General features: G+C 41.4%; 1 protein-coding gene across 1 annotated transcript; it reads right to left on the bottom strand.

Moving 5' to 3' along the window:
• Window positions 1-13,763: 13,763 nt before the first annotated feature.
• LOC125537566 (U1 small nuclear ribonucleoprotein C-1-like) lies at window positions 13,764-19,621 on the bottom strand. Its single transcript, XM_048700883.1, has 5 exons — window positions 19,447-19,621; window positions 18,946-18,988; window positions 17,993-18,034; window positions 17,650-17,917; window positions 13,764-14,346 (listed from the first exon to the last, which is right to left on the bottom strand). Exons 1-5 carry the CDS (start codon window positions 19,452-19,454, stop codon window positions 14,066-14,068), a joined length of 642 nt encoding a protein of 213 aa, XP_048556840.1. The 5' UTR covers window positions 19,455-19,621; the 3' UTR covers window positions 13,764-14,065.
• Between the last annotated feature and the right edge of the window lie 689 nt (window positions 19,622-20,310).

The raw sequence follows: 20,310 nt of genomic DNA, 5'->3' as shown, positions 1-20,310 counted from the left end.
TCCTAGGGTTTCCGTTGAGGATCTACTTTTTAAGCACATCACAAAGAGCCCAATGCCCTTTGAGGCTTTTGTACATGCCTGTCACATACAATTCCTTAAGCCCTGCATTATCATCAGTGATACGTGTGGTATCCTCACATGAGGAATTTGTGACCACAGAGACAGTTGAAGAATTTGCAGCAATAGAAGCATTTGAACTTTCAGGTGAAGAATTAGCATATTCACATTCAATGCATTTCAAACATGGTGGAATGAATTCTCCTAAGCAAAACTGATCTCTTGAGCAAGCAATAAATCATTTTCCTTTCGAAGATCTTCATAACTCACCCTTAGCTTCTCAAGATCTTGCTTTGTTTGAAGAAATTCATAAGAAAGCTTCTCATGATCGTCCAAGAGGGTGTTATGATGAATCTGAAGGTTATCAAACTTAGACTGAAGTCACTGAAGATTTTCAGTCAGAGTTTGAGTTCGATCCATTTCCTCACCCAACAGGTCATCGCTTTTGTCTAACAGATTTTGAACCTTTTTCAAAAGCCTTTTGTTGTTTGATGGAAATCTTAGCAAGTTTGGAATAGCTTGGTTTGAGATTTTCATCAGATTCATCCTCACTTGATTCAGAGGAGGGATATTTGAGTACCTTGGCACCTTTTGCCATGAAGCAATAGCTGGGAGCATAGTCATCATCGCCGTCGCCAGCGGTGTTGGGGAAGACATTTTCCTCAGTGTTGAAGATGGACTTGATGACGAAAGAAGTAGCGAGGGCTAGGCTCTCCACACCAGGGTCTGCCTCCTCAGATTCCTCCTCATCCTCATTTTCCTCAGATTCAGCTTCAGAGTCCATTTCCTTGCCAATAAATGCCCGAGCCTTTTTGGAACTACTCTTCTTGTGAGATGAAGACTGAAGATTTTGATGTGGAAGACTTTGAAGATTTCTTCTTCTTCTTTGAGTCATCTGAGCTTTCATCCTTGTAATTCTTCTTCTTCTTCTTTGATTCCTTCGCCCACTAAGGACAATCAGTAATTTAGTGGCCAGGTTTCTTGCATTTGTGGCAAGTCCTCTTCTTGTAGTCTCAGGATGAGGAATCTGATCTCATGTCATCACCTCTTGAAGATTTTCCAAAGCGACCACATATTGAGAACTTCTAAAATTTCCTCACGAGCATTGCTAGCTCCTGGCTTAGTTCTTCAGGATCACCAAGGCTGCTATCAGAATCTTCTCCTTCAAACTCGGAAACTGCCTTGGCCTTTAGTGCGCGAGATCTTGCATAGCTCGGTCCGTAGAGGTCTCTCTTCTCAGCAAGTTGGAACTCATGAGTATTTAGCCTCTCGAGCATATCAGCAGGATCAAGTGACTTGTAGTCTCCTCGTTCTTGAATCATCAGTGCAAGAGTATCGAATGAGGAATGAAGCCATCTCAGCAATTTCTTCACGACCTCATGGTCGGTGATGTTAGTGGCACCAAGTGCTTGAAGCCTATTTGAAATGTCAGTGAGGCGATCGAAGGTTTCCTAAACATTTTCATTGTCGAGTCTTTTGAAGCGGTTGAAGAGATTGCGAAGAACATCAACTCGAGAGTCACACTGAGTTGAGACTCCTTCGTTGACCTTGGACAGCCTATCCTAGATAAGCTTTGCTATCTCCAAAGCACTCACTCTGTCATACTATCCTTTGCTCAGATGGCCACATATGATATTCTTCGCTTTAGAGTCGAGTTTCTTGAATCTGTTCACATCAGCCACGTTCATGGAAGGAGTGATGGAGGGAACGCCATTTCCCACAACGTACCAGAGATCGTTGTCAATTGCCTCAAGAGGCATTCACATCTTATTCTTCCAGTAGGGGTAGTCCGTCCCATCGAAGGTAGGACACCCAGCCGAGACCTCGATCATGCCTGCAGTCGACATAACTAAAAGTCCAAGTGGTTAAACCAAAATCACACATAACAAGGGACAACCTTGCCCTGATACCAATTGAAGTGCGTTATATCGACTAGTGGGGGTGAATAGGCGATATTTACAAATTCGTCACTCGGGAAATTCAACTTGAGGAATTTTCCTAAGCAACGAACTACAAAGCAGCGGAATGAGTACTCAGGTGCATCATAACAAAGCAGTAGCATAGTCATCATGATGAAATGAAACATACACATAGCACAGGTAGCGTGTAAACATGATAAGCAGGCTGAAGACAAAGTGACTAAATAATTAACATTGAGGAAATTGAGAAAGTCTTCAATCAAAGTATTCAAACAGTAACGATCAAGTGCGTCAACACATGAATGAGGAAATGAAAGGGTTGAGAAAATAGAACCAGTAGCTTGGTGAAGACGGTGATTTGGTAGACCAGTTCCAACTGGTGTGACAGTCGTACGTCTGGTTGGAGAGGCTAGGTATTAAAACGTGGGGACACACAGTCCTCACCGTATTCTCCTTGAGCTAAGATCACACAGACCTCTCTCAATCAGTCGTGGTAAGTCTTCAGGTGACTTCCAAACCTTCACAGACTTGGTCAGTCGGTGATCCGCAATTCCTCTTGGATGCTCTAGACCATGACGCCAACCGTCTAGAGGATGCACAATCCTCAAAGGTAACAAGCGTCGGTTCCACACAGGAACAATCTCTTCAGTGATGCTCAATCACTTTGGGTTTGTTGGTGTTTGGGTTTGGGTTTTTTCTCACTTATGATTTTTGCTCAAAGTCCTCGGAGGATGGGATGCTCTCAATGACAAGTGCCAGTTTCTCTCGGAGCAGCCAACCAACTAGTGGCTCTAGGGGGGTGGCTATTTATAGCCTAGGAGCAGCCCGACATCATAAGACATAAATGCCCTTCAATGATATGACTGTTTGGTGGATAGTATATTTTGGACAGCTGGCGCATAGCACAGCAATGGTCGAAAATTTGAGCTCTCAAATTCCTCAGGGCTATCATGTTCCTCACTTGTAGGCAATCCACACTGGCGAATTCCGAACTCCTTAGTCAGAACAAATTCCTAGAGACCAGAAGTACGTCGTCTCTGTCACTGAAGAAATTGACTGAACTGTATGAGATTTCCCATGGCTTCACTCGAAAGGATTGGGTAGGTGTAGGATTTTGAGATGAGCATCACTTGGAAACTTTTCCTTAGTTTTACCTCGACCCCCTTTAATAGTATGGTGTTTGCTATGACCCAAGAAAGAGAAAATGAAAGTACAAAAACAAAAGTCTTCACGCTTCATAATCCTCACATCAATATCGAAGTCTTCAAGGTCACACCGATTTCCTCACTTCCAAAGTCTTCAAGAAAACCAAAGTCTACAACTGAAGAAATTCATTTTTAGGGGTCGACTTTCATTATAAATATCAAACTCCTCATAGAATTATAGAACCCGTGTACACTCACAAACACATTAGTCCATTAACCGTCTAAGTCACCAATACACCAAAATCACTAAGGGGCACTAGATGAACTTACATTTATTGAGTCCATAAGAGCTAAGTGTTTATAATTAATTATTTGTGCCTACACAAAATGAAACATCCTTGTGTCCCCAACTATACTAGTGAGGTTGTCAATCTCACTAGATTTGCTAGTTACAAAGGAATTAAAATCACAAGTGTATGGAAGATTTGATTGTAGCAAGAAAGTAAAAGATAACGTAAATTTTGATTGGAAAGTTATAGAATAAGATGGACCTGGATATGTAGATTCACTAGTGGTTTCCCTCCAAAAGGGAGCAATGGTGTGGTGAACAAACTACAGTCGAGCATCGGTTAAATTGCAATATTTATGAATTCAGTGTCCATGGGACAATTAGCATATGAGCATCATGTCCCAATATCTATAGGTGACCATCCGGCAACATCTGTAGCTAATACTCCACCCCAACACACGTATCCAGCATGCATCTCATAGTATTAAATAAAACAGACTATTGCATTAAGTAGTGACACGAAGTCGATGATATATTGTCTTCATCCTACATTGAAATGACAAACACACAATCCTATTTCTATCCCTAGCAGCAACAACACAATGCAAACCTTTTTCACTGTGTGTCATTGTGGTACTTGCAAGAGTTAGCCCAACTATCATGCATAACTCCCTCTAGAAGATCAAACCCCCCAACTTGGCCAGAGAAAGAAGAATAGATTGGAGAGCATATATGAATAAGAATTATGCTAAGAAGAAACCAAATAGATCTCAAGAGAATTCATGCATACCCTTATCATAAAGTGGCAATTCATCGTATCCAAACAAACACACTACAAGAATTACATTAGATGGATCACGATCATGTAGGGCAGCTCCTGTGATCTTTGTATTGAGAAATACGGGAGATAAAACCAACTAGATACTAATAAGAACACATAGTCCAAAGGAAATTACTCATGAGCGATCATGATGGCCTTCAAGTTGATGGAGATGGACACAATGAATATTTTCCCCTCCACTATAGTACCGTAGAAGGCCTCCAGATTGGATCTTGACGCAACAAAGGTGTGTGGTGGCAGAAAAATTATGGTCACAAATTTCTGAAGGTTTTTGGAGGTATATGAAGGCATGGGGACCAAGAGGCTATTTGTGTGAGGAAGTCTATGTTGCACCTTGGCAAAGCCCTAGGTGCCATCCTTCGAGAAGTCTACAGGATCAACGACATCAACATATGGGATCCTAGCAATGAGAATGAGTGAAATCTCCTACTAAGAAAGATGAACAAAAGATACAAGTTCCCAAATGAGTATGTCAACCTAGATCTTGAAAAAGAATCTGGTAAAAAAAACTATGCAAGCACCAACCTCTCCAAGAATTTGTGAGCTTGCAAATCCGGGGCCAAAAACAAGTTCCTTCATAGAGATTTATTTGAGGCCCACGCAAAATGGACTATGATTTCTGAACCGGAGTGGAATATTTTCAAGTTCCGACATGATAACCCACACGTATAGGGGATCAATTGTAGCCTTCTTCGATAAATAAGAGTGTCGAACCCAAAAAGGAGCCAAAGGTAGAACAAACATTCCAAAAGTTCTATCGACCACTGATACAACTCTATGCACACTTTACGTTCGCTTTACCTAGAACAAGTATGAAACTAGAAGTACTTTGTAGGTGTGATAGGATAGGTTTGCAAGATAATAAAGAACACGTAAATAAAAACTAAGGGTTGTTTAGATAAAGAAACAATTACATCAGTTTTAGTAGAGATTTTTCTGTCACAAGAAACTTATTTGTCCCTAGGCAATCGATAACTACACCAGTAATCATTATTGCAATTTTATATGAGGGAGAGGCATAAGCTAGCATACTTTATCTACTTGGATCATATGCACTGATGATTGGAAATCTAGCAAACATATGTAACTACTAAAGATCACTGAGGTAGAACCCAACCATAGCATTATAAGGTATCAAGTCCTCTTTACTCCCATACTCAAACAACCTACTTCCTCGGGTCTGTGTTTCTATCACTCACGCCAGCCACCATAAGAAAATCATGAACATATTACAAACCCTACAGCAGGGATCCCTCACGCTTGCGCGACACGGAGAGCACCATAGGACAGCACCAACATGCAACTCAAACCAATCATGATCATCAATCAACCCATAGGACAAAACGGATCTACTCAAACATCATAGGATAGCCATACATCATTGGGAAATAATATATAGGGTTGAGCACCATGTTTAAGTAGAGATTACATCAGGGAGAAGGGGTGTTACACCGCTGCATAAAGAGGGGAGAGTTGGTGGTGACGGAGGCGAAGTTGTTGGTGTACATCACCGACACGATGATGGCCCCGGCGATGTTCCGGCGCCACCGGGAGAGAGGGGGAGAGAGCCCCCCTCCTTCTTCATCTTACTTGACCTTCCCCCTAGATGGGAGAAGGATTTCCCCTCTGGTCCATGGCCTCCATGGTGGCGGAGGAGCGGGAGCCCCTCTGAGATTGGATCTCTCTCTCTCTCTGTTTCCTTCTGTTTCTACGCTCCCTGTTTCTGTCCTTTCATCGTTTTTTAAATACCCGGAGATCCGTAACTCCGATTGGGCTGAAATTTTAACACGATTTTTACCCAGATATTAGCTTTCTTGCGCCAGAAGAAGGGAACCAACCGCCTTAAGGGGTGGCCACAAGGGTCCAGGGCGTGCCCTACCCCTGGGGCATGCCCCCCTGCCTTGTCGCCGCCTTGGGCATCGTCTCGTGTTGATTCCACTTCCCAAAATTCACATATATTCCAAAAAAAATCTTCGTAAGTTTTTATCCCATTTGGACTTCATTTGATATGGATTTTCGGTGAAACTAAAAACATGCAAAAACGGGAACTGGCACTGGGCACTGGATCAATATGTTAGTCCCAAAAATAGTATAAAAAGTTGACAAAAGTATATGAGAGTTGTAGAATATTTGCATGAAACAGTCAAAAATTATAGATACGACGGAGACGTATCACGACACAATCCGTAAGGTGGCCGCGGGCGCGCTATAGACATTGCAGCTAGCCAGCGGTGACGATGTTGGGGTTCATTTGTATATATAATCGAGGTTACATTATAATTGTGTGCTAAAATTATTCCAAGATTGCCTACCTATCTTAATTAACTACTCAGTTACATAGTTGTCGTCATTGTGTGTTAATTAATGTTATTCCATTAACATAGTTTGAAGGCTGTAGAAAATACCTACCACCGCAACTGAACAACACCGTCATGGCAACATTTTCCCGCTCCCTTCAACTATGTTAATGTGGTGTCGAGGAGGGGCATGCCAGTAATGTTCCAAGCCACTCGTGGAGTTTAATATTTTGAATGCCACCTATATAAGTACCACTGGTGGCATGCGCTTATGTGGAATTCCATTAGTATATGTATTAGTGCTAGTGTGGGTTGTGCATTGCCATCACTATTTTTTATCAGTGGCACCATATTGGTGGCATGGGGTCGACACACCGCCATGGTGGTTTTTGTAACACCACCACTAGCGTTTCATGCACTAGTGTTTGTTTTTCATTGCTCGCATTTTGTTTCCTAATAACTAAAATCAAGAATATCCTGTCCCTAGGAGCACATACTTTATAACTTAGAACCTTGAAACGTTGGCTAGTAATTCAAAACCATCTTATTTATCACCCCAATACCCCACATAAACCCCCTTCCACACATCTACTTTCTCAAGTTCCATCTACCCTCACCACGTACTCTCCACTATATTGCGAATAGCACCACCACCTCTCCTTGTAAGCTACTTACCAAGATCTAATAGCAAATACTTTGCCAAGGGATTCATATGTCCTTTGGATGAACTTCCTTATTTCCTCTAGAGTTAGTCACTTCAGTCATTATCTTCAAACATTTCTAGACCAACATGCATTGCATCTTTTAATCCTGACGTCTTTTCAAGCCATCACCTCATGCCATCTTCATATTGGATGCACTCATATGTGATTTAGCAAGCTACCATCCGACATGTTTCTAGATGCTAAGACGCATAAACTAATTGAACTCATTGTTTTTCCAATATGGTTCCCATCTATATCAATAAATTTAAGGCACTCCAAGAATTTTTAACATCACAAGTTATGTTGTAACAATTACATATTGGTTTATATAGTTTTTGTTGTGTTGCTTCATTTCAAAGCTGAAATTGGCATGAAATGAAGTATATCAATCTTACATGATGAGTCGCCCAGTATTCAGTAGCATGGCAATTGGTATCTAGCCAACAATTCAACCCTAACAACATATAAGGACCATTACTCGCGTTTCCTTCAGCAATAATTGAGAATGGACTTAATATCTCATAACTATAATAAATGTTTCTTTTTGGAAAATTCCTTCAATATTAATTGAGATCTAACTTGACATCTCCCATTCCTAGCAGTTTGCTCCTTACTCGCAATTATTTCAAAACCCTAACACGGCAAAAAATATTTCAACCCTATTAAAACACCTTGTTTGTTGTTACTCACATTTTCTTTCTAACTAGCAACGCCAACTTGATATCCCAACCCTGTAGCATAGTCCATAACTTAGACCCTTGGAACACTAGCTACTAACTCAAAAAGCTCTTCTTAATCAGTTTCATACACCCACATTACCACCACCACATATATATTTGCTCCAATTCACTGTACTCTTTCAACCCATATTCTCAACTGTATTACAAACATTGCACGTCCTCCTCTCCATGTGAGCTTCTTACTATGCCCATTGCCAAATAACATGTTAGTTGGATTTATATATCCCTCAGAAGGACTACCACACTTCTTAAAAAAATAGTCACTTACATCATCATCTTCAAACATGTCTATACCCAATCTCTACTTTGTTGATGGTTTTTTAGGCTACCACTTACTTTATTTTCCATATTGAATTCACTCCGATATGGTTTAGCAGGCTGCCATCCAAGTCCAGCCTCTTCGATTCTAGATGCTTAGATGCATAAATCACAATGAACTCACTTACTATTTTTGCTAATATGGCCACCACTTATATCAATAAAAAATGCACAACGAGAATTCAATGTTACACATGTTATGTGATAAAGATTATGTATTGCAATAATTTATTTTTTATTTTCCCATTCCACAATACATAATTATCATGCCACTAAACATGGAAACCCTAAATGATGAGTCACCCACCATTCGAATGCACAACTATTGGTATCAAACCAACAATTAAATCCTAAAAACATATATGGACCATTACTTGTGGTTTCTTTATGAATGATTGATATCGCACTAAGCATCTCATAACCCTAATAAGGAAAAGTTTGAATCTAACAAGAATCTCTAGTAGAGAGAGAGAGATTCTTATCTCAAGCCTTGTAATGTTTGGTTAATTACTAGTTATTTCTGTTGGAAATTGCAAACAGTGCACCAAATATTCGAACCATATAAAATAACATGTTTAACTTTGCTCACATTTTCCTTCAAAGTAATTCACGTCAAAAATGATACCCAACCTTCGTAATGCATAATTCGTACCTTCAACCCTTGGAACACTAGCTACTGACTCAAAATTCTCTTCTACATCACTCAAATACCCCACATCATCAACGATAACACATATATCCTCTCAAGCCCTATTCTGCCCAACATCACAAACACTAACACTCCCCCTTCTCCCCATGTGAGGTACTTACCAAACAAAAATATCAAATAACCTCCCAAAGAGATGCATATGTCCTTCAGATGGATTGTCACGCATCGTCAAGAGTTAGTCACTTACATCATCATCTTAAACCATGTCTACACCAATCAATGTTGCATAATTTATTCTCTTCTTCTTTCTTTTGAGGCGGAGGAAGGCTTCCAATCTATTCATTAAACATCACAATAGTACAATAACACAATAAGAAATATAAATTGCATCCACATTCGTAGACCACCTAGTGATGACTACAAGTACGAGAGAGAGCCAAAGGCACGCCACCGTCATCGCCCCTCCTTCACCGGGGACGAGCAAACTTTGTCATAGTAGAAAGTCGGGAAGTCATCGTGCTAAGCCCCAAAGAACCCATGCACCATAACAACAAGCATCAATGATGAAGTGAAGCGTAGAGCAGAAGGATCCAACATGTAGGCACTCCAACGCAGATGAACGAAGATCGGATCCAAGCAGATCTACCAAAGACAAACACCGGTTCAATCCCTCAAGATCCACCGGAGACACGTCTTCACATGCCCTTTGATGATTATAAATGCACTGTCGCAACGGGGGCTAGGCAGGAATAACCATATTCCATCTTTAGGGAGACGCCACCGCATCATCTTTCTGAGCAGGACAAAAACCCTAAATAAACTCAAAAAACACCTAAAAAGGTTGAAGGAAATATGCCCTAGAGGCAATAATAAAGTTGTTATTTATATTTCCTTATATCATGATAAATGTTTATTATTCATGCTAGAATTGTATTAACCGGAAACTTAGTACATGTGTGAATACATGGGCAAAACAGAGTGTCCCTAGTATGTCTCTACTTGACTAGCTCGTTAATCAAAGATGGTTATGTTTCCTGACCATAGACATGTGTTGTCATTTGATGAACGGGATCACATCATTAGAGAATGATGTGATGGACAAGACCCATCCGTTAGCTTAGCATAATGATTGTTTAGCTTTATTACTATTGCTTTCATCATGACTTATACATGTTCCTCTGACAATGAGATTATGAAACTCCCGAATAGTGGAGGAACACCTTGTGTGCTATCAAACGTCACAACGTAACTGGGTGATTATAAAGATGCTCTACAGATGTCTTCGAAGGTGTTTGTTGGGTTGGCATAGATTGAGATTAGAATTTGTCACTCCGTGTATCGGAGAGGTATCTTTGGGCCATCTCGGTAATGCACATCACTATAAGCCTTGCAAGCAATGTGACTAATGAGTTAGTCACGGGATGATGCATTACGAAACGAGTAAAGAGACTTGCCGGTAACGAGATTGAACTAGGTATGATGATACCGACGATCGAATCTCGGGCAAGTAACATACTGATGACAAAGGGAACAACGTATGTTGTTATGCGGTTTGACCGATAAAGATCTTCATAGAATATGTAGGAGCTAATATCAGCATCCAGGTTCCGCTATTGGTTATTGACCAGAGATGTGTCTCGGTCATATCTACATAGTTCTCGTACCCGTAGGGTCCGCACGCTTAACGTTCGATGACGATTTGTATTATGAGTTATGTGATTTGATGACCGAAGTTTGTTCGGAGTCCCGGATGATATCACAGACATGACGAGGAGTCTTGAAATGGTCGAGACGTAAAGGTAGATATATTGGAAGGCTATATTCGGACATCGAAAAGGTTCTGAGTGGTTCGGGTATTTTTCGGAGTTCCGGAGAGTTACGGGAATTCGCCAGGGGGGAGTATTGGGCCTTCATGGGCCTTAGTGGAAAGGAGAGAAGGGCCAAAAGGGGAGGGGCCCCCTCCATGGGCTTGTCCGAATTGGACTAGGGAGGGGGCGACTCCCCCCTCTTTCCTTCTCCCTCTCCTACTCCTTCCCTCTCTCCCCTCTTGGAAAAGGAAGGGGACTCCAACTAGGATTGGGAATCCTAGTTAGACTCCCCCCTATAGGAGCGCCCCTCCTAGGCCGGCCTTCTCTCCCCCCCTACTTTATATACGTGGGCAGGGGGCACCCCAAAGACACACAAATTGATCTTTAGCCGTGTGTGGTGCCCCCTACACAGTTTTACACCTCGATCATATTATCGTAGTGCTTAGGCGAAGCCCTGCGTTGGTAACTTCATCACCACCGTCAACACGCCGTCGTGCTGACGAAACTCGCCCTCGGCCTCAGCTGGATCAAGAGTACGAGGGACATCACCGAGCTGAACGTGTGCAGATGACGGAGGTGTCGTGCGTTCGGTACTTGATCGGTTGGATCATGAAGACGTTCGACTACATCAACCGCGTTACTAAACGCTTCTGCTTTCGTTCTACGAGGATGCGTGGACACACTCTCCCCGCGCGTTGCTATGCTTCTCCTGGATAGATCTTGCATTCTCGTAGGATATTTTTGAAATACTACGTTCCCCAACAGGATGTACTTATGACCGGAAATGATTTGGCATGTATAATTGTATTTTTTAGCATAATTGTACGTATAACCGTATTTGATCGCTCGCCGATCGCACACGACTTCATTTTGCCGAGCGTGTGTGCCAGGAGGGCATATCCCCGACGGTTTCTAGGTCGTCTGGGAAGAACCCCCCCTCCCCCTATTGCAGTCACTCACTAGGCGACAGTTCAGAACGCCGTCGCGGAAAGGGGTTAAAAACCGTTTGTATAGCACCTCGTTGTATCAGTGTTAGGAACTTTTGGTGGACAGGTGTTAGAGAGAATCCTTCAACAAGAGTTTTATGTCTAAGAGCTTGGGCTGATATAGGTATTGAAAAGAAGAAAGGTGGCTTAGGTGTTCGAAATCTACAGGCTATAAATCAAAGTCTTATTCTGTCAGCAGCTTGGAGATTAGCAAAGGAACCCCAAAGTTACATCTCTCTTATCCTCAAGGCCAAGTATCATAGTGACACATCAATTTGGAGAGTTAAACACAATGTTTCCAAATCAGCCTTCTGGACTGCTATCCTGAAGGTCGGACCTCTTCTCATTTCTGCCTCCTTTTATCAATTGGTAGATGGTAGTAGTTCCATATGGAGTACTCCTTGGTTTTCCCAGTGGCAAAATATTTATGAGAATCTTATAATCCAGCAGCCACCTTACTCTTATCCAGCTATTCATAGTGATATTTGGTTTCCTAATCAGAAAGTTTGGAACATCCATCTTGTCAACGCTCTGTTTCATCCTCATGTTGCTCAAGCTATACTACAAACCCCTATTGTTAATACTACTAGAAAAGATGTGTTGGTTTGGAGACTAACCCCTACAGGTGACCACTCTTCGAAAAGTGCCTACAAGCACTGCTTCAATAATCTAGTACTACCAGCAAATCAGAGACCAAAATCTGTTCCAAAGCAGATTGTAAATCTTCTCAATCAGGTTTGGAGGGACAAACTCTGGAGCCAAGAGTTCAAACTTTCGCATGGAGACTTCTTCACCGAGCACTTCTGACGGGTAAGCGTGCAAGTAAGTTCTCGAAACACATTAGTGATAATTGTACTAGATGTTGCAACCAAGAGGATGAAATGCACATGCTTTTTCTAGGGCCTTTCTCAAAGGCTGCTTGGTTCTCATCTCCTTGGTATATTAGAACAGAAGCTTTGACTGAACATAATCATTCCATTCCACAAATGATTAAGGTTTTATTGGATTCGGCTCATCCCCATATCAATGTAACTAGTGTATTCACTTTCTTGTGGTGCCTTTGGAAAGCACAAAATGATGCCCTATTTGGTAGAAAATGTTGTCAACCATCACAGGTATACCTGGTGACGAATGTGATCTTACAGGCCCAAAGCTTAAGGAGGTGATGTCATGACAAGATCAATGCTCAACAACTGTTGTAGTACGACATCCAATAATCATACAAGCATCATCTTTAGTTGCAGGTCAAGGAATCTTCTCTGATGCCGCTTGGACAAATGAGGCAAATATGCAACATTCTCCAGCAAGTATTGATGTGATGATCCAACTTGGAGGAAATGGTCATTGTCAGCAGCTACAGGTTTCGGCCATGTCTTCCCCGGTGTCATCTTCTCTCCAAGCTGAAGCATATGGCCTACTCTTGGCCACAATGATAGTAGATACTTTCAAATCTCAGAACCACAGTACCTATTTGCATCAGCAACAGTGACGAGTTCCATATTCAAAGACATAGGTCACTGGAACATAAGGCCCATTATTGCTTCTATTCAAGCGTCGCCATCTTTTATCAGTACCAGGGTATCACAGGTGTTTTAATGTTAAAGCGCATCATCAAGCAAAGTTAGCGATCAAAACTAAAAATAGGCTTGTGACTCTCTGAATGTCTCTTCAGACACATGACTTTGTACTGTGAGAGATGCTCTCGCCATGTCAAGTGAGACCTTTCACACTACTCTTTGTAAAATGTTTTTTTTGCGAGGTCTCTGTAAAATGTTGTTAATGGCATAAAAACTGTTGTTGTTCAAAAAAACGTGGCTAATTACTTCTGACAAAAACTCTGTCAACAAAGTGGATCTTTGTATGTTATTTTCGAACCAGATTTAAATTTTCGTCAACATGAAAGTTTGACAGCCAATATTCACATTAACATCGAGCAAATCAAACGAGTAAAAGTGTAGCATTGATAATAGCGTCCAAGTGAACTGATACCATGCCAAGAGGAGCCCAGTGTTATCTCAACAAATAAATTTGTTTTAATGACAAATATGTACTACATCAAGTACGCCATCCATGGGTTATATCCATTATCAAGTTTCAAGGGCAAGAAACTAATACGAAGTCGGTGTATTAAGAAGTAAAGGTTACACCACCTAAAATACAAAAAATACTACTGCAGGAAGCCTTTCTTAACAATTCTCCAAATTTCAAGAGACAGACTGCCTCCGAAATTCAGGAGACAGACAGGCAGGAAGCATCAACTTCCAAGTTACGGCTGTTCTTCGAATCTCATTCGATAACCACCAAGGAACAGATCAGTGGTTGCCTTCATTCGATTGTGCATAGGAGAATGCAGCCTGTGGAGGGGCCGCTGGGGCCAGGGGTGGAGCGCCAGAAGTTGAGCCTGCAGTTGGTGGTTGATTTGGTTGATACATCGGTGGAGGACCTGGAGGTGATGCGTTGTTGGACATGGGTGCACCTGGGGCCCCAGATGTTGGAGGTGGTAGTGTCGGAGGCCTTGGGAGAGGTGCCACCTGCATAGGCATTGAACCAGGAGGGCCCCCGTGCTGCGGCATGGTTGGAGCACCAGGATAACCTGAACATTTGTAGAAAATAGTCACTTAAGATTATCAATCACTATTTCAAATGATAAGAAATTCAGAAGTTTGAATGCTTTACTGAAAATAGAAATTCAACTCTTATAAAGAACAGCTACATGAATTTTTCCTTTTTTCTAAGATACAGTGAGCAGTTCCCTTGACTGCACTCAATTGTAGATTGATAGCCGTGTTTGTGGCTTTCTGTGTTTGACTGATAAGTGGCAACTGATGTTATGTGGCATTACATAATGAAACTAAAGTATAAGTGCATCATGAATAAACTGGATTGCGCCTCTAAACATTTGGTTGCAACAGTTGCGCAACAGAAGGACATGTTGATTACCACTCTGAATCACAAAGCCGCAGTAAATTGTTTACGATAAAAACACAAGAGCAGCCAGTCTGACCACTTTGGGTCTTTTGTATGCAGACTTTCCCTACATTTCTGCAAGAGGCTCTTTCCAAACTCAAGCAGGTTACAAGGCAACAGCTTTACCGCTGTGTCGTGTTTGTGGCTTTCCTTTGTCTGCAGCCAAAGAATGACAGCCGTGTTTGTGGCTTTCTGTTTTTGACTGATAAGTGGCAACTGATCTTATATGGCATCATTACATAATGAAACTAAAGAAGTATCAGTGCATCATGAATAAACTGGATGCACGCGTTTAAACATTTAACAACAGAACAACAAAAGGACATGTTGATTACCACTGAATCACAAAGCCGCAGTACATTGTTTACGCTAAAAAAAGAGCAGTCAGGTGCATGTAGCTCCTGCTTGCGCAGGGTTCGACCACTTTGGGTCTTTTGTATGCAGCCTTTCACTACATATCTGCAAGAGGCTGTTCCCGTGACCTCATGATCACAAGGCAACATCTTTACCGCTGCACCAAGCCCCCACATTGTTTACACTGTTCTAATAAAATCTATTAGAACACTGGAAATTAAAAACATTTCATCTCCTTCATGTTTTTAAATAGTGTTACGGGATAAGTGGCCTGGCCATTCATATGCCACCTTTAAATTCACATCAATTTGTAATTTATTCAGGGTCATCACAGTAATTAATACTCCCTCTGTATCAAAATATAAGACGTTTTTTGGCACTGTCAAAAAACGTCTTATATTTTGATACGGAGGGAGTAGCAGACTCAGTCTACTTATACTATTAAGTTGATATGTTTATAAGCCCAGGATGAGATGCAGCATACAATAACTAATCTAAGTGTTGTGACCATATCTAAGACAAACTTGCACATATGAACATGGAAAAAGATCGATGCAGCATACAATAACTAATCTAAGTGTTGTGACCATATCTAAGACAAACTTGCACATATGAACATGGAAAAAGATCGAATCTCAATCTAGGTATACTCACGTAAAATTGGAGGATCAACTACCTTAGTAATCAAAACGAAACTTTTGAATCTGGTATCTTCTTTAATATACTTGTAAAAAATGGTGGACATTTTTTTTACTTTATTCAAAAAAATGCTTGTAGAAAGTAATTACCCCTTTTCATCTGAGTGCCTATGAAAGTTCAATCAGAGTTTCAGCTTAAGCTGTCCATTCCTATCTGAAAGTGCTACTCTGCCCCAAGCTCAAATGCACTCACCATGAACAGTAAAAATCCAAAAACATGTAAAAAGAGAAAAAAATCTGAATTTTTTTGGCGACAAACATTTCTTAGTTTTCGACCTACGTGTAAATTTCCGTGAAGGAATGACATTTGTGCTGGTCTGCTGGGAAAAACTAAAAAGGTGCTCTAAATGCTTTAAAACCTAGCCTTTTTGCAGCATCGATTGTGTTTTATTGCCCCAAATATTACAAATGTTTTTTTCTTCACAGAAATTTGTGCATAGGTAGAACATTAAGGCGTTGTTTGGATAAGAGGAATATAGAGAACGCGATCTACATAAGCCAAGGAAACTGCCTAACTGTACAAAATCTTGTTTGGCTCGTCTAACAACACCACGGATATAGAAAACTCGTTTCTCACACACCCAGAATTCCGGGTTTATGGGAAAACGAGTATTACTCGTTTTTCCACAAACGCGATTAGTACATACGGATGCAACTGCTTTTCTCCGCCCCGCCTTTTCCTCAACAAACTCAGCTGGCGCCAATTCTGCTGTTTGTGATTCCGTGCAGCCTGCTGCGCCGGGCACCACCGGTCCAATGGTAAAACGGCTGATTTCCGTGCAGCCTGCATGGCCGGCGTTGAGTGGAGGCAGGGCCTGTGAGTTGACCTGAAGCAGGACCGCTCGCCGGGTAGAGCTTGTGCGGGGCCGACGGCGGACGAAGCGTAGGAGGCCTGGCAACCTAGCAGTTCAGAGGGGCGGACCGGCGGAGGCGCGCAGTAGCCGACGTCCGCGCGCGGCGGCGTGTACCTTGCGACCTGGGAGTCCAGCAGCAATCGGCATCAGGGGGGCGGAGGCGCGCTCTAGCCGGCGTCCGCGCGCGGAACTTCCACGGGCGAGACGAGGGAGCAGCGGTGTCACGGAGCGGGGGAAGAATCAGAGGAGAGCAGCATCTCCCCGAGCTTGGATGACGTCATGATGTGTATTTGGGGAAAGTGTGAGTCACTCACGGAGTCATGGGAGGAGAATGGGAATAGAAACAGCTACTGGTTGTGGGTATCCAAACAAGGAACTGGGCGGACCAGTTTTCCGAATTTTCTAACCAAACGTAGTTTTTTACAAACTGATTATTCGCAAAAACAGACTTAAAACAGGTTTACCTAAAAATCGGCTAAAAACTCCTTTTCTATAATCCTAACGCTAATCTCCACTATCCAAACAACGCCTAAATCATGCTTGTTTCCAAAAGAAAAAAATGAGATTAGTTTCACTATTTTTCGGATTTTAATTTTTATCAGAGTGCATATGTGCTTAGTAGCCAAAAATCCATGTCCATTCCTATCTCACTATGGTCAAGATTGTTCAAACCATGTAATACACGTCCAATGCGGTATCCAGCTGGTTTTGCTCTTCAGACCCACTAAGCAAAATTAATAAAATCAATAGATCAAGACGAAGACTAAATATATGCTGAAGAAGCAGAATCAAGCAATAAAGAAACTAGCCTAAATTTCTCCATCTTATAGACCTTTCTGTTTCTGTATCCTTGTGGGAATACCAACCGGTAAATTGTTATCTTCCATGCAGGAAATATATAAGCAATTGAGTTTATCTAAAGGAGCACAAACTAAAGAAGTTATGGATTATCCGATTTTAATAAAAATGTCACTATAGATACAAGTAATCACGATAAAAAATGAAAACAATACTGAAGTTTACCTGGAGCCCCAGGAACTGGTAAAATAGGAGGCCTTGCAAATGGCCCACCAGGTTGTTGATGTTGAGGATAACCATGTTGCATCATGGGTGTGGGCAGAATCGGAAGACGGGGACGGGGCATATTTCCTGGATATTGAAGAAGATGTTGGTTGAAAGGAGCGCCAACTTGGAACGCTGCAGCTTGTCCCAGGTGTTCCTTTATCCTTTGATCAATCAAACTTTGAGTTTGCTGCTCCTCGAATTGCTGATAGTAGTTACGAACATTTGCCTAAAAATGTTTCACATGAAAAACAGTGTACACACAAGAATAAAAAAGATCTATGAAGGTAAAAAGAAAGAATACCTTGTGTTTATATCCAGCATTGTGTTGCTTACGGACAGATGGCTGCACCATTATTGACATGTGTGATTAGTTCAAAGAAGATAGGTATAAAAATAAGCACACCAGAGCAAAGGATAAAAGAGTACACTATCATTTCAAAACCAGTGTGGGTTGTATTTTGTAAATATCCAATTGCACTCATATGCAATAATGTTTACCTACTGAAATGAAAAAAAAAAGCATATTACTGCACATCGTCTGATGATTATACATCAATAGATGATCACATAGTGCCTAATTTTATGTTTCCGGCTATGGAAAGCAGGGCACACAACTCTCCTGCAGTCCACTTTTTTGGCTTGGGATGTCAGAATTCAATTAAGTGGCTCGTACAGTTAAGTCACTGACCACTGAAGAGCTTGCAAAGTCAGCAACATAATCATGCCAAATTGACATACCACCCAGCACCATACCTGGTTTGCTACTCTATAACATTCACAATAACAAAATGACACTTGATAATCTATAAAGCTGATTAGCACGATGAACCTGGGCTCCTTGAATAGATTCACATGCTTGGCAGATCACAGTCACAGCCATCTTAAATAAACGTTACTATCTTAAAGAACATGTTAGTAGATGAAACATATCCACGGACTTGGCAACAATACTGAACCGAACACCCCAGATGAATATAATCTAAGTACTAAACAGCACTTAATACTGAATGTCTGTTCTTGAAAAAGAAACATGAATACTAATCAATATACTCCAATGACAAAGAAAGTATTTGTTGCGGTGGAAGCTAAAACTAATCTTAGGTTCGACAGAATTACTACATTCACTGGAGCAAACTAGGCTAAGCTCAAATCGCTGCACACAACCATATGGAACACTGAAATTAACTAAGCAAACTTGTACTCATTTTTGTTGTCAAGCATAATAAAAATTGATTGGAAAAAGGAAGCACTAACCGAGTCATGGGTCAGATAAGTGTCGCAGTAATCGCAATAATACCTGCAAGCCAAGAACAAGGGGATGTCAATTCAAGCAAAAGATGAACAACAAGATTCAAGCACAAAGCACCAAAGCATGGCAGGCAGTAACAAAGTCTCAATGTACACAGGAAGCACAACAAGACCTTTCATCAGTTCTCTACCGTAAGCCCCAGATTCCTATTTGACGAATCTATCTACCTACCTACTCGACCAAAGAGATAATCGGCGAAATCACAGTGCCGTCTTCTCCAATCATGGACCATGGTGGCTTTGCCCGACGTAGCAATTGGCGCGTCCTCTAGCTTTTTCCCGTTTCCCATTCAACCAAAAATCCCCCTCCTTCCTCACGGTTTTCTACAGGCCCCGAGCAACCATCGGGGGCCTAAGCTAGGGTTTCAAATTAACAGCGCCCATCGTACCGTACCATCCCCTCGAGCCACAACCACTGCACCTAGATCAAAAGAGTCAAACACTCACCGAGGCATCGCGGTGGCAAAAGACGGCGACGGCGACGTCGACGGGGGCGGCTGCGGAAGAGAATCTCGTCTCGGCAAAAGGTGTTAGAGGGGGACCACGATTAGACGTCGCGATGCTTCCTTAAACCGTCGCGATGCTAGAAATTTCCAGTGCCCGGATTGGGCTCCAGCTCCACCAACATGCCCGCCTACCTACTACTACACTATTACGGACGGCTTCACCAAAAGGGCCGGCCCAAGTAGCTTCCTGCAGGTTAGTTTATTTTTCTTCTCTGTTTTTCAGTAGTTCATTTTTTCTCTTTTGTTCGTATTTTTGAAAACAAAACTAAATACATATGTTCCAAAATTTAAATTCACTTAGAATTTTAAAAACCAAGAATTTCGAAAAAAACACAGTGTAAAAACGTTGTTAGACTAATTTTAAAAAATGTCAATAGCATTCAAAAATATGTCGTGAAAATTTTAAAAATGTTCACGGGTTTCAAAAAATGTATGTACAATGTAAAACAATATGCATGCAATTCAAATAAAATGTTATGTATTATTTGAAAAAGTGTACAGTGCATTTTAGAAAATGCTATGAGTTTCAGAAATGTCCTTGTGACAATTTTTAGAATTTTTTGTCACTCTTTATTTATCTCACTTGTTTAGTGACTTCATTCCTAATGTCCATATTGCTTTGCTATATGTCCATATTTTCATAAAATTGCATATAGCTTGAATATGTCACTATTGCAGGATGCTACTAACGCGATACTACGATCAGAGACCCTTTGACGAAACTGTGTGCGATGCATTAATCGCAGACGGGGATGTAATAAACCGTCAAAAAAGATGCAAAACGTTTGTGATGGTGGAGACATCA

The sequence above is a fragment of the Triticum urartu genome, chromosome 2 (genome assembly GCF_003073215.2).
Source record: "Triticum urartu cultivar G1812 chromosome 2, Tu2.1, whole genome shotgun sequence".
Classification (NCBI taxonomy): Eukaryota; Viridiplantae; Streptophyta; class Magnoliopsida; order Poales; family Poaceae; genus Triticum; species Triticum urartu.
Note: the sequence above shows the minus strand (reverse complement) of the source record. Positions and strands in the feature narration are given on the sequence as shown.